We start from the raw sequence: 16,053 nt of genomic DNA, 5'->3' as shown, positions 1-16,053 counted from the left end.
AGGCCAGCATCGGACCGATATTGGCACAATAAGGGTTATCCCTAATTGAACCCTAATTAATATTTCAATTACTAAACCATTAGGGCCAGCATTGGACCGATAATGGCACAATAAGGGTTAACCCTAATTGAACCCTAATAAATATTTCAGTTACTAAACCATTCAGGCCAGCATCGGACCGATATTGGCACAATAAGGGTTATCCCTAATTAAACCCCAATGAAAATCTCAGTTACTAAACCATTGGGGCTAGTATGGGCTTGATTAGGGCGCGATTATGGAAATCCCCAATGAATCCGGAAGTGGATTTACCCATTCTGGGCTGATATTGGCACGATTAGGGTTGTCCGTATTGGTCCCTTATGGGAACCTAATGTGCAAACGGTATGCGCGCCCATTAGTGTGCGATTAGGGCTGCAATTAGGGCAAAGGGGGATAACCCTAATTGAAACTGATACTGGGACGTAATGGGCATGTTTATAGGGTAGTGCTCTGAACATGCTGTAAGCAGGAAAGTAGTGCTATATAAAAGGAAGAATTTAATTTGTTTATTTAGATATTAAATGGAAGCGCAGTGGCTGAGCGGTAAAGCCCTTGACTTCCGAACCGGGGGTCTCAGGTTCAAATCCTGGGATTTTAAATTTGGGGATCTTTGGGCACCCCTGAGTCCACACAGCTTTAATGGGTACCTGACATTAGTTGGGGAAAAGTAAAGGCGGTTAGTCGCTGTGCTGGCCACATGACACCCTTGTTAACCATAGACCACAGGAACAGATGACCTTTACATCATCTGCCCTATAGACCACAAGGTCTAAATGAGGAACTTTTTACTTTACGTAGATAATATTGTTACGGTTCTCTTCTACTCCGGCCTTCTATATACACTGCTAAACACAACACAACACATCAACACATCAAGAACCTGCCAACAAGAGCTCCACAATAATCTGGTACTTTAATAATGAGTGAATAAGTAGAAGACAGCCAATACGACACAATTGGCAACACAATAAGCTACTACGAATGTTAAACTGTACATCACCGTATACAACTCTACTGTCTCTATTTCTTCCTAGACTCGTACATAACACTTGAGGACTCGACAAGGACCGACTTCATGGCCAACTAACAGTCTCGGTCTCCACGCTCTCCGGTCTTGAACTCCGCTTTCTTACACACTGTGTCACTCGTCCCGCAGGCTTTCGATCACATGACCATAACATTGGTCATATTTGCGTGTAATCGTAGTACTGTCCCTTGTCCATGGCCCCGCTGACCTGAGTGATTCACGGGTGTGTCAGCTGAGCCTATAGTTAACCCTTTTGCGCCGCCAATAGGGTCGTAACACTGCCCCCTTCTCAGATTTGTCCGTCCCGGACAAAATCTATCACACGACATGGGCAGTGGAGGTGAATCGATGCAGGAGGAGGTCTATCGGTGGGGGCGACAATGGGCTTATATTGCCATCTCGATGGAGCCATCTGCGTTGTATTCGGCGTATGTCTCTTTCTCCTACTCCAGGTGACCTTCACCTGGCTGCACTGACGTCGTGGTTGCATCGCCATGCACTTTGGACTGAGCAAACGTCGCCTTCTTCGGTCGTTCACTTCTGAGGGCAGCCACTTAACACACGGGGAGGGATAGAATGTCAGGACTGGGGTCACCAAGATCGCTGGCCTATCAGGTTGTTTCATAGGGTTTTCAAGAGACGGGTTTTTGGGAATGGGTGTCAGGTCCACAGGAGGGGAGATAGTGGCAGGCTTGTCCGGAGGGCAAACTAGCGGAGCAAGTTGGCAGCACTCCACTTGCGAAGGACCCTCATCTTCAGCATCAGGCTCCAGTTCACTTACTTGACCATCACCAGGTCTCGTCAGTTGGACAAACGTCTGTTGGGTGCAGACCTTGCCGATGGGTTTCTTGGAGTTGGCGTTCTCCCTGCAAAGCTCGACACACAAAGTTCTCGCCAAACATCTGAGTGCAGCCATCAGGATTCGGGTCCCTCTCATCAGCACTGACAGATTGACAGATGTCTTTAATGTCCCCAGCTACAGGCTTGATGTAAGACACAACGTTGTCTGGTTCTGTCTGGCTGTAACACAACGTTGTCTGGCTCTGTCTGGCTGACGGAGGCACTCATTTCTGCAGCAAAAGCGACGGCTGACTACACACACCACTACCCCCATCTGTGCCACCACCTTAGATCTGTCCGTCCCGGGCAGATCCAGCTTCACCATGGTACTTGTTGAGTCTGTCGATGTGGACGACCTTCAGTTTGGATCTTGGGCTCTTCTGTATTCGATACACGACATCGTTGATTCTTTTTATCACGCGGTAGGGTCCTTCCCAGTCTGTTTGAAGCTTTGGGGACTTGCCTTTTCGTCTTTGTGGGTTGTACAGCCACACCAGATCGTTCTCATGAAACCCAGCGGCATTGGCCCGTTTGTCGTACCTTGTCTTCATGTGGTCACTGTTGATCTTGATGTTTCTGCGGGCTAGAGCGTGAGTTTTCTCCATCCGTTTTTGGAGATTTGCGACATAGTCTGTCGGAGAGGCTGGCACATCTCCCGGGATCCCGAATAGCAAGTCACAAGGTAGTTGCAGCTCTCGGCCGAACAACATCTTTGCTGGAGTGTAACCGGTGGTGCTGTGAATCGATCCTCTATATGCCATAAGGAACATTGGGATATAGGTGTCCCAGTCCTCTTGACGTTCATCGACGACTTTCGACAGATGTTGTTCCAATGTTCGGTTAAATCGTTCCACCATTCCATCTGACTGGGGGTGAAGAGTGGTTGTGCGTGTCTTTTCGATGCCGAGTACCTGGCACATCTCTTGAAAGATCTTGGATTCGAAGTTTCGACCTTGGTCGGAGTGTAACTCCCTGGGAGGACCGAATCGGCTAATCCAATTCTCCACAAGTGTTTCCGCTATGGTGGTGGCTTCTTGGTTTGGTATCGCATACGCTTCAGGCCACTTAGTAAAATAGTCTATCACTACTAGAACGTACTTGTTTCCTCTCTGGGATTCAGGAAATGGTCCGGCTACATCGAGCGCTATTCTTTCAAAGGGGTTACCGACGTTGTATTGCTGCATATGTCCCCTCGTTCTCCTGTGCGGGCCCTTTGCTGCTGAACATGCGTCGCATCTTCGGCACCATTCTTCTACATCATCCCGGTAGCCGAACCAGTAAAACCGCTGGCGTACTTTTTCAAAGGTCTTGTTGACACCTAAATGTGACCCACTGGAATTATTATGGATTTCTTGCAGCACCTCAGCAACTCTCACTTTAGGCAAAAACAGCTGTAAGCGATTGCATGTCCCATTTGCCGTTTCCCAGACCCTCTTGAGAACTCCATTGTCGATTGTCAGTGAGTCCCATTGTGCCCAATATGCCTTGGTAGCAGCTCCTTTATCAGAAAGGTGATGCCATTCTGGTCTTTGTCCGTCTTCCTTCATAAGCAGAATGGGAGCCAGGTCCTCATCTTTTAACTGGTCTTCTCGGATTCTTTCGTCGGACCATGACCTGGAAGCTTGTACCCCAAGATGTCGACAATCAACGATAACTTCCTTTTCTTCAACCTTGCTGCAGTGTTTACATTCCATTCTGCAAGGTCGTCGAGACAGCGCGTCAGCATTCTGGTGAGTTTGTCCTTTTCGGTGTTGTGTCTCGAAGTCATAGGTTTGCAAACGTTCAATCCACCTGGCGACTTGTCCTTCCGGACTTTTAAATGACAACAGCCATTGTAGAGCAGCGTGATCTGTCCTAATGATAAATTTTTGCCCATATAAGTATTTGTGAAAATGTTGTATGGCATCCACAACTGCCAGTAGCTCACGTCTTGTGACACAGTAGTTTCTCTCGGCTTTGGACAAGCTCCGACTAAAGTAAGCTATGACTCTCTCAGTTCCATCTACCTTTTGGGATAAGACAGCACCTATTCCGGTATTGCTCGCATCAGTGTCAAGTACAAACGTCTCTGCTGGTATCGGGTAGGCCAGAATGGGCGATGAAACAAGAGCCTTTTTAAGTCTCTCAAAGGCCTCATGACATTCCGTTGTCCAAATAAACGTCCGCTTCGGTTCTGTCAATTGATGAAGGGCACTACAAAGGCTAGAGAAATTAGGCACAAAACGTCTGTAATACGTGCAGAGTCCAAGAAAACTTCTTAACTCCTGGATATTAGCGGGGATCGGCCATCCATTTACGGCTTCAACTTTATCCGGGTCTGTGCTGACTCCCTCCTTTGACACGATGTGCCCAAGGTACTTGACAGTCCTTCTGAACAAGGAGCACTTCTTTGGATTCAATTTCATTCCAGCGTTTCTAATTCGTTCAAACACTTCCTTCAGGTTTGCAATATGTTCCTCGAAGGTTCTGCCTATGACGATAATGTCATCTAAGTAAACAAGACACGTGGTCCAGTTGAGTCCTCTTAGCACATGCTCCATTAGTCTTTCAAAGGTGGCTGGGGCGTTACAGAGGCCAAAAGGCATCACGGTGAATTGCCAGAGACCATTACCAGCAGAGAAGGCTGTTTTATCTCTGTCCTCGGGGTGTAGTCCCACTTGCCAGTAACCGCTCTTTAGGTCAAGGGTGGAAAAGATCTGTGACCCAGCAAGTGTGTCCAATGTGTCGTCAATCCTAGGAAGCGGATAGCTGTCCTTGTGTGTGGCGTCATTTAGTAATCTATAGTCGACACAAAATCGAGTGGATCCATCTTTCTTCTTTACCAAGACTATGGGTGAACACCACGGACTGTTGGATGGTTCAACAACCCCTTGCTGCCTCATTCGTTCTATCATGTCCATAGCTTCTTGATGTTTTGCTAGCGGCAGGCGACGTGGTTGCTGTCGGATGGGCCTAGTGTTTCCTGTGTCTATTCGATGCTGGATCAGGTTTGTTCGCCCAACGTCCATTTCATCAGATGGCAATATGTCAGAGAACTCTCGTAGGAATCGTTCTGCTTTGGTGTACTGTTCTTTTGACAAGATCGTTTTGGCTTCTGCCAGAAGTTTAGTAACCTGGGGTTCACTGGGCTTGAGTATTCCGTCGGGATTTTCACTGCTGCAGTTTCTTATCATCTCTAGAGCATGGCAACCAGCGATGAGGCTTCCTTCCCGTAAATGTTTCTCCTCTGTGCCGAGGTTCATAATTCTTACGGGTACCTTTTGGTCTTTCCCAATCGTGACTAGTGTCTTTCCTACTGCTATCCCGTTATAGTTGGTGTTCAAGCTTTCTACCAGCGCGGTTTTTGTCGTGGGATAGTCGTCCTCAATCTTCCCCCAAATGATCATTTCCGACTTAGCAGGCAAGGTTGTATTTTCCACCAACGTAACCCTTCTGGCTCGGCCATCTTCTTCATTTTCGTCGCCAAGCAAGGGTACTTCGAGGTCCCCACATTGTAAAGTGCCTACGCCGATATTCAAAGAAAAGCCATATTTCAGCATGAAACGTCAGCAATCAGGAATTCGTGTTTGAATGACTGATTTCCGATCTCGACTGTTATGTCGATCAGGCCTTTTATGGGCATCAGTTCTCCACTGGCTGTTTTCAACGAGTAGGCCCTAACTGGTGTTTTCTTGCTATTGTCCACTTTATCTGACCGGATGACTGATCGTGAGGCACCAGTATCAAGGAGGAAGTGATAGTTTTGACATCCAATTTTCCCGATGACCTTTAGACTCTTACTTTGCCCTAGCACGGCGACCGGGATGATGGTTGCAGGGGCTCTCATTCTCTGTGTCGCCGGGTTCCGCCCCTTGAAGCCGGCGCGTGCTAGTTTCCCTGGTAGCCCCGAGAATTTGGTCGTGCATACCTTTCTGATCTGTAATGGGTTCCAGTTTGTACAAATCTTCTAGTGCAGCTTCTTTGTATATGACCGAGTTCACCACAATTCCAGCATCGTACAGGAACCCTAGGTTGACTTTCTGGTACTTGGTTTGTTCGTCGTTCATCTATTGCCTCTGTCACCCTTCTCACAAGTTGTGTAAATTCTTCCTCTTTGACTTCTAACCTTCGGCCTTGATGAGTGCTCCCTGATGCGTCTTTGGCGGCTTCATATGAGAGAGCATATACGAGGGCTTCACTGGCCTTACGTTTACCACTAACTCTGGTGGCTTTCTTTAACTCGGGGTCTCGAAGGGCATCAATGAAAGCGTCTGTAATAATGACTTCCAGAAAATCTTGTGCGGCGGTTGGGTAGGCCAGATGTGCGAGGCGTTCGATGTCTGTCTCTAGTTCCTGTAGTGTTTCATCGGGGCGCTGTTGTCTGGTCTTTAGTTGCACACGATATACTTCTTGCAGATGTTCATCCCCGTATCGGAGTTCCATAGCCTGGACTAGGGCGGCGAAGTCTTGCTGGTTCGGTAGAGACTGTAGCAATTCGGAGGCTTTTCCTCTTAGGGATAACACAAGGGCTGTTGCTTTCTCCTCCTCACTGATCCATTTGTTAACTTTGGCTGCTGCGTCAAATTGCTTCTTGTATACTGACCAGGACACGGAACCATCAAATACGGGGGGTTTCATTTTCCCGGAGACTTCAGGTACAAATGACGTCATATCTGCTTCTGGTACATTTGTGTGCTTGCGTTGGACTTGTATCTTCATTTCGTCGATGGCCTTCTCCACTGCGTCGACCCTCTGATTCATCTGCTCGTCAATGTTGGTGATTCTCTCCTCCACAGCATGTATGCGTTGGTTCATTGCCAATAACTCCGTTTTGATTCCCGAGTCCATCGTGTCTATCTTGGTGTCCATGGCATCTATCTTGTAATTGATCTGTTCCAGCAAGTCCGGTTCGACCTCAAAAAGATATGTGTCCGGATCTTCTTTTTCCTTCACCAGTTCTTCCCGAAGGCGTGCTTGTAAGGTTTCTTTGTTGCCGCTCGTCTTCAGGCCTCGATCACGGAGCTCTTCCTTCAGTTCCTTCACACGGAGTTGGTCTAACGTTTTCATAGTAGCCATAGCGGATCCGTTCCTATCCGATACGATCCGATCCCACTTCTGACACCAGCGTTACGGTTCTCTTCTACTCCGGCCTTCTATATACACTGCTAAACACAACACAACACATCAACACATCAAGAACCTGCCAACAAGAGCTCCACAATAATCTGATACTTTAATAATGAGTGAATAAGTAGAAGACAGCCAATACGACACAATTGGCAACACAATAAGCTACTACGAATGTTAAACTGTACATCACCGTATACAACTCTACTGTCTCTATTTCTTCCTAGACTCGTACATAACACTTGAGGACTCGACAAGGACCGACTTCATGGCCAACTAACAGTCTCGGTCTCCACGCTCTCCGGTCTTGAACTCCGCTTTCTTACACACTGTGTCACTCGTCCCGCAGGCTTTCGATCACATGACCATAACATTGGTCATATTTGCGTGTAATCGTAGTACTGTCCCTTGTCCATGGCCCCGCTGACCTGAGTGATTCACGGGTGTGTCAGCTGAGCCTATAGTTAACCCTTTTGCGCCGCCAATAGGGTCGTAACAATATATTAATATTTAATCTCATGTAAGAAAGAAGATAACTACTCTGAAAGCTAGAGATTATAGAGTTGGTTGAAACTGTATAAGTCTCTTCTTGAAGTATACGTCACTTTAAACAAATATTAACTGCCTGAAAAATCCTGTGCTACACCCAATAGTGTCATTATTTAAAAAATCAGTTAATGTAAACCATTGGTTTGGAAATCAAGTCCTTTACCTTTCCTTGGCCACCATGCAATTGCACTGCTTATAAAGACTTAAATACTAGGTAAAGTTTCAGTCTGTAGATAAAGTTATCTAGCATATGCAGTTATATTTAAAAAATCATTATGACATTCTGAGGCCAATTAATTTATTTTTTTTTATAAATAGATTACTTTTTCATAGATTTGGTCTTTCTCTAGAATTTTTATTTTTCTACAACAGATGCAAGAAAGACAACTTCCAGAGAAAATGTTGCAGAGTGTGTCGTGATAATGAGAGATCTTCTAGAGGATATTTAAGTCCTTTACAAAGTCTAATTAAAAAACGTAATATTAGAAGACTACAAAGGCTAAATTCATAGTAACCTACCTGAATGTTTTAATATTAAATCTTTGTAAATATTTATTTCATAATTATAAAACCAAGATTTATTGAATTTTTTCAATTGAATAATTGTAAGTGTAAATATATGGAGTTTCACCAGGTGGTATAACTGTACATCAAAGTAACATATTTGTGAAGGATAATGAGATGCGACTATGATTATGCAGATGTGCAGAATGCAAGAAGAATGAAGTAGACATCAATTATTTTAAATTCACCAATCTTGAAATTACAACTGATATCTAAATTCAAAAGAATTTATATAATTTTATTCAGTATCCTATATTACTATTAAAGGTTCATGAACTGTATACAGCCCCACTAACACTTCTAATATACAAATGACTAACTATGAAAATCTCTAATAGTTTTTGTAATTATTATTCCAATGTTTATTCCAAATGATATGTTAATCTTAAGTTTTTGATTTCTGAAAAAAAAAACTGATATTGTTTCTGGTTCTTACATTTCAGACTTTTTTTTTTTAATGTGTTCAATTTTTTTTTTCTTATTGTATACAAAAGTACAGTTTCAATCATACACAAATTAATTATTAGACTTTTAATAATTTTTTTATTAATGTGTTTTTACATGAAATTTTAATTATTTATTTTTTTTACAAAAAACTTTTTGTATGTCACACAATGAAAAAAATAAAAAATGTGTTGATGTTTTTTTTTTTTTTTGTCCTGAACATTTTGCTGTAATTCTTGTGGCCCTGATGTCTTGGTCTCCAACTCTGCAGTTCTTGTGGCCCTGATGTCTTGGTCTCCAACTCTGCAGTTCTTGTGGCCCTGATGTCTTGGTCTCCAACTCTGCAGTTCTTGTGGCCCTGATGTCTTGGTCTCCAACTCTGCAGTTCTTGTGGCCCTGATGTCTTGGTCTCCAACTCTGCAGTTCTTGAAACCATTTGTGACTTGTATTAATGGTGAACTTCAAAAACATCAGAGAAATTACATTGGCAGTTTGCACAATCTTGTTTATGAGCCATCTTAAGTTTGTACCAATGAATTGAAAATGGTGAAGAGTGTAAGTTTAAAAGTACATGCGACTATTGTCCTCCTTTCTATTCTAAGTACTCCATAATGATTGGTATTGGATTGGCTCTGCCATGCATTTTACAGTATTTAATTCAATCTGAAGTTTTCTGAACTGGTATAGAGAAAATTGTATAAAACTTTAAGTTTTGTATGAAACCTCATCTTATTATAGAACTATACATATATTAGACATAAATGGATAGCAGTACCAGGGACCATACGGGCGAAATGACTCTGGATCAGAAGAATGTTTTATGGACATTCGGATAGTCTAGAGGTTAAGTTCGCTTGGTGCGTTATCGTTAGGTGGTGGTGTCGAATCCAGAGCCACGGGTTCGAGCCTCGGTCGGCGCATTCCCTTATTTTCTCTCTTAAAAACTTGGTCCCTGGTGCTGCTATCCATTTATGTCTAATATATGTGTGTATCACATTTGTTTCAGCACCTAGCTTCAACTCCATATTATAGAACTATTTGTAATTTTGCAAAGTTCTGAAAAAAAAAATACGACCTAAGGAAATGGCTGAGCAATGTTTCTGTAACATGCACACACATTTGAGTGTGGGCAAATGTTAATGCTTTAAATTCAAGATCCAATATTTTGACTAGCCCGTAGAAAAGACGAACTTTCCTATTTATGTTTTAAATACAAGCTAACACACAATGTTTCTATATACAAAACCAACATAGGGTCCATGAGTCCACCCAACTGGGTACCTGACTTTAGTTGTGGGAAAGTAAAGGCGGTTGGTTGTTGTGATGGCCACATAACACCCTGCTCGTTAACCGTTGGCCAAAAAATCAGATGTCCCATAGATCGAAAGGTCTGAAAGGTGGCTGAGTGATAAAGCGCCTGGATTCTGAACCTAGAGTGTTGGGTTCGAATCCTGTTGACGACTGGAATTTTTTATTTCGGGATCTTTACGGTGAGTCCACCCAAGCTCTAATGGGTACCTGACATTAGTTGGGAAAAGTAAAACACCTTCGTTAATTGTAGGCCACAGAAACAGATGATCTTTACATCATCTGCCCCATAGATCCCAGGGTCTGAATGGGGAACCGTATAGGCCTTACCTGGGTGGGATGGCGAAGAAAAAAACATGTTAAATATCTCTGATCATAGCTACATGGGAAACGAGTTTCAAGAGTCCGACAATACTTTGTTCTTTTTATTTACGGATATGGTTTGGCCGGTAACCAAAAGAAATCATAAGTGAATCCATAGTATAAGTGTGTAACATAGCTTGTCGCGTATAACAGTAATTATAGCCTTGTAGCGTTAAGATCAGTAACATATGCTTGAAGTAGACCTATGTAACCTATATATATATATAACGACTTTGAGAGTGTAACACAATATATGTAGGCTAGGAGCGTGTAACACAGTGACATTGTGTTTGAGCGCCTAACGATGAGATTTGGAGCACTTAGCAGTAGCAATGGTCCTATATGCTGGCTACTTGAAGCACTCTTTAATAAAGTAAAGGGTTGTAGCACGTAGTGCTAACAAATATGATCTATTAGTGTAACGAAGTCATGACTTATTAGAAGAAATGTTCTTCGATTTTGTGTTTCTTGGACTCCCTTCCCTTCTTTCATTATATTACTTACTTTTTTTATTTAATTTCTTTACGTCAATGAAACCATGTATTCTATCAGAACAGTCAAGTAGAGCAGGAAGACACAGCAGGAGAGTTGCTGCCACCAGTTAGGTCCTGCTTCCGTCGACCCCTTGCTATTAAACGAATTTTCGAAATGTTGGGATGTCTAATCCATGACGAGTTTAGTTTGGTACAAGAATTAGAATTACAATTCTCATGATCCGATCAGCATTGGTAGCTCTATAGTGTATGGAAACTGTTTATGCACTGAGCTATATAGACATGCGATCTTGCTACACCTGGTCTTAATTTCACAAGCGTAGGTGTACTCGTGTCAATCACTTGGGAAGTTTAGATCTAGAGAAAAAAAAAAGGGGAAATACACTACCAGCTAGATTTTTACAAAGCTTATATAATCTCACTCTGTCTGTCTGTCTGTCTGGTAAAAGGTTTGTACACGTTATCTCTCCCCCACCCAATCTCGGATCAAGTTGAAACTTTGCACATTTATTTCTTGTTGATATAAGCTTAGCTAAAAGTATTGAAACAATAACAATCCCATGACTGGCTTCCAACGTCACCATCAGATTATTAACTTTCTAGTCGATCGTCTTTCCTCGAAGATGGATTTTATTTTTAGAGATCTCTATATCAGAAAATCTTACTTGAGACATTTAAAGCATATTGCCCAATGAATACCATATCTGTTAATCGAGACATATAATTTAACCACAATAGCATTCGAGTAATTCAAAAAAGGATTTTGTTGCTTTAAAACTAACTAAAAAATCATCAAGCCACGTGAAATACTGCATTCCTCATTAATCTTCGGACTCGAAGACAAGCTGTGCAGTAGTTTTATATTACTTCATTATTTATTGTTGTTTTTTGTGAAAAGTACTTGAAAGTTTGTGACGTAATCAAATGTTTGCTTTCAATGTCTACTCTAAACTACATACCAGTATCACTCACCAGCATCACATGTAAAATACCAGAAGATAAAAAACTAAAGCAAACTACAGTCACCAAATTCCATGGGCCGCCAATAAAATCTTAAAGGAAATAAATTAATATATAAACTGAAGGATATCTAATCACCAAATTCCATCATCATAGCCAAAGAGGCTTTAGATGTAAAAATTCCTCTTCCAATAATAATAATAAAAAAAGCAAATCTACAGCCACAACATTCCCTGAGCGTATGAGAGGTTTGGCGTTAAAACCCCTTCCAATAAAAAAAATTGGGAAAACTACAGTCAATAAGTTTCATGAGCGTAGAAAAGGTGAGGGGGGGGGAGTCTAGGTTAAAACTCCCTTATAATAAAAAGGAAATCAAGCTACAATAACTAAATTTCATGATCGTAACCAAATAGGGTTTTGTGGTTGACCTCGTTCTTCCAATAAAAAGTAAAGTAAAAATATAGTAGTAACTATTTGAGCCTAGCAATGTTGTTTTTTTGTCTATACCAGTTCCTGGAACACATTAATATAGTAAATTTACGAGAATTGAAGCCACGAACTTAAAATTAACAGTCATTTAACTCTATCCCCAAATAAAACATTTCACACATTATTTTTCTACCAGTCACTGGGCCCCATTAATAAAGAACAGTGCATAGCAGATTTGATATTTGACACACAATTTTCTTTTTATAGAAGTGTAGCAGGATATTGCACTGTAGACACCTCATAAAGCGCTCCCCCAGAACCCATAGCTGGAAGTGAAGGATCTCTACCGTTGCACTAACTCCAGAAAGAGCCTATTTTATGGTACAATAGACTTACGTAAACGTGAAGGGACAGGATGTAAATATATATATAAATAAAGCTCACCCCCCCCCCCAACATTCCCATCCCATGACCTACCTAATTGCATTAGTTCAGGAACAAAAGTTACGCTGCAGATGATTGCATAATACGTAGAATATTAAAAACAAAATAAAATGCTGACATTTTACAAAATTAAGAGAATTAAAAAAATCATCTTCTCTTTTAAAATAACGTCTGTAATTTATAAGATAAGATTATAAAACAAATTTATCACTACCAGCAAAAGCGGCTATTTCAAGGCTTTATTATTTTTTTGAAGGTTTCGAGAAGAAAAAAAAAGGTTGTCATTTTATTTTTTAATAAACGAAACATTTTGAATAACTAGTAGGAGTCCAATTTTTTAGTCTGCTTTTTTCTCTACTAAATGGCTAAATCTGCAGATCTTCCCTGACATATCTTCCCTGTTATATCTTCACTGTCATATCTTCCCTGACATATCTTCACTGACATATCTTCACTGACATATCTTCTCTGTCATATCTTCACTGACATATCTTCACTGACATATCTTCCCTGACATATCTTCCCTGACATATCTTCACTGACATATCTTCACGAACATATTTTCACTGACATATCTTCCCTGTCATATCTTCACTGACATATCTTCACTAACATATCTTCTCTGTCATATCTTCACTGACATATCTTCACGGACATATTTTCACTGACATATCTTCCCTGTCATATCTTCACTGACATATCTTCACTGACATATCTTCACTGACATATCTTCATTGACATATCTTCACTAACAAGCATCCATGAGCATGAGTATTGTTAGCAACAATTACAAGCTTAAACTAACAGTAACACAAACAGGTATTACACTGACATGTCTACATTGCTAGTGACATACCAGTACTTACTAACAATGCTAGCGGGAGTTGTAGCACTAGTAAAGCGTGGAGACATAAACCAATACACAAAACTATCTTAATGTGCCCATTCAGACCACATCTCGGTATAGATCATGACAGATAAATGAAGTATAATGACTTTAACCAAACAGATTTAAAAAGTAGGGAAAACGTGGGACCTTGAGGCAATAGCATACAGTTTAGTGGTAAACATGTTACACAATCATGTCACAATAAATAAATGCATTCATAAATATATAGGACCTTTTTCCTTTAGAGCCTAAAGAAGGCGCATTCCTAAAATACAATAATAATAATACTCAATACTCGACACAAGTGATTCTCGGGTCTATTGATCACTTATTATACTGGGATTGGCCTATTTTGACTGACAAAATGGTAGATTTTAATCGCCCTGATCTGCTAACGCTGTGAGATACCTTCAATGCCCTTAACATTCCTTAAGAAGACACTCGTTGCCTGCCAGAGGGCGGTACTGCTGCAGACTTGCCACATCACCAGAAAATTCCTCAGTTGACCATGATAAAGGGACTACAATGAATTTTGTTTCTCTTTAACGAAACTCGCACCTGGTAGTGCCAGAGAATGAATACTCGTTCTGTTCTAACATAATAATAATAATAATAATAATAATTAATAATAATAATAATAATAATGACGAAGACAGTAGACTTCAATCGACCAGATTTACATTTTATTGATAAACGTGAAAAAATCCGCCAATAATCATTGACATTGTCACTAACCAATAAATGTTTTAAAAAAACGAAAATGGCCAAAGAACAAAATAAGATCAGGCGGTTGCGACTGTTAAATAAAATTACGATATTCACAAAAATTAATACTAGCCGAAGGGGCGGTGACTATTGACCTCACAAAAATCTTCTTTCCTATGAAGGTTTCATGACTTGTCAGAGGCGGCACTACTGTACACCTACCATCATCCATATCAACTGAAAATGAACAAGAGCTCCCTTCCACTGGCCTGAAGTGGGAGGTGCGTTCCTCCTTCACGCCACCCTGTCTGACGGGGGATGAGACTAGGGGTAAAACTTAGAGTTTGATTTTGTTTTCACTTCCTGTGGATACGGACAGTCCGGACTCGCGGACTAGATACGCGCCGAAGGCCGCACCACCGGGACCTAGTCATTTTCCTTTAATCTAGCTGGCTAACCGTGCGGGACACTGCCCCTTGAGGGACGGCGCCAGGACGTTGACAGATCGCTGCCAGAGCTAATGAATAATAAGATAGCACACATTGATCACATCCTTTTTACCACATTTTAATTTAAACATTATATGGGAAGTGGACATCAGAAAGTTAGATTTTTGTTCAATGATTTTACCTAGAGAACAAGAAAGTTCTTGCGGCTGCTTTTTGTTTTGTGCTCGGTGTCTTGTCAAATGCTTTCATCATGACCAAAAAGTGTTTTGTTTGTGTTTTTAAATCTTTTAAGAATGCTTCATTTCTAGGATAAGTATCCAAGTGCGATTTGTGTGTTAGTTGAGGGACTTTTTTTTTTTTCACATTGCCAAAACAGGCTGAGAGATGTGGAAACTTAAATTACTGCAGACACGAGCAGGGCTGGCATTAGACATTGGCAAACTAGGCAGCCGGGGGCCTCGCACGGTATGGTTTCATTTATTGATAAAACACATAGCGAAACGTGTTCCTCGATGTTATTGTTGGAGCACACTAGATCTGTAAATAAATCTTTTATCTTTCGTAGTATATTTTTTTTTGTTTTTCTATTTCATTTGTGGCCAGCAAACTCACTTCACCTAGGCCTCCAATTATCTGCAATTGCAGTAAAATTTAATGTATCGTCTAAGACAATAACAAGGTGCTTAAAAGTTTGAACTATCTCAATGGTCTCCCCAGCTTCCGAAACAATACTATCTTTTTTTGAAATGCGTAATAATAAAATTATATTTATAACTTACTAGTGTATGTCGATTGTAGGCCCTATGTGACATCTGTATTAGTGTATTATGTAAATCTGTTTGTTAATCGATATTATGGCTATATCAGCTTACCTATAGAGGAATGGACACACTACCTGAAATCTATAATTAAGGTTGACATATGGCCAACATAGCCACACACACACACTTTACACAAACACAGGGATGTAAAATAGAGGAAAAAAAAACTAAACCTTCCACTTGACACACTGACAATTTATACAATGGAGAAGCGTGCCCCATGAGCCCCATAACAAACTCTTTTTGTTGACTCCTGTAATAAAACTGTGTTCCCTGAACAAATCCAGATTGAATATTAAACAGAATAAATCCAGACTGAACTAATGAAAGGTCAGGGTATGAACTTTTGTTTCTGTTTAGACTTGAAACGTGTCTGTCTGTCATTATAAACTAAACATAAATGTGCGCCTATTAATATCAACTGTTTAACAAAGCTTTTGCTGGTTACATTCATAGAAAGTATAATCATTTTTTGTGTGTAATATAATGCATTACTGTATGTTTTTTTTTTTTTTAAATGGGCTGCCTACGAGTTTGGCTACACACAATGACTAAGTCATCTTCATATTTTATTGTCAGTGAGGTAATAGCCAAGTTTGTGGGTAACAGTGCTTTATGT

General features: G+C 41.0%; 2 protein-coding genes across 3 annotated transcripts in view; both read left to right on the top strand.

Moving 5' to 3' along the window:
* Window positions 1-8,771, top strand: part of LOC106065287 (A disintegrin and metalloproteinase with thrombospondin motifs 2-like) — a 60,803-nt gene extending 52,032 nt beyond the window's left edge. Inside the window, exon 27 of the mRNA XM_056021223.1 lies at window positions 7,937-8,771. Within this exon, the coding sequence (XP_055877198.1) occupies window positions 7,937-8,075 (139 nt within the window). The 3' untranslated portion in view covers window positions 8,076-8,771. The remainder of the gene's footprint in view (window positions 1-7,936) is intronic.
* A 6,851-nt stretch (window positions 8,772-15,622) lies between these two features.
* Window positions 15,623-16,053, top strand: part of LOC106072624 (uncharacterized) — a 9,218-nt gene continuing 8,787 nt past the window's right edge. Inside the window, exon 1 of one of the 2 annotated variants that reach the window (XM_056021424.1) lies at window positions 15,623-15,764. The gene's annotated coding sequence lies outside the window, so the exon portion shown is untranslated. Of the gene's footprint in view, window positions 15,771-16,053 lie in introns of both variants that reach the window. The other variant, XM_056021425.1, reaches the window with a different exon arrangement.

Source organism: Biomphalaria glabrata, chromosome 2 (assembly GCF_947242115.1).
Source record: "Biomphalaria glabrata chromosome 2, xgBioGlab47.1, whole genome shotgun sequence".
Classification (NCBI taxonomy): domain Eukaryota; kingdom Metazoa; phylum Mollusca; class Gastropoda; family Planorbidae; genus Biomphalaria; species Biomphalaria glabrata.
Note: the sequence above shows the minus strand (reverse complement) of the source record. Positions and strands in the feature narration are given on the sequence as shown.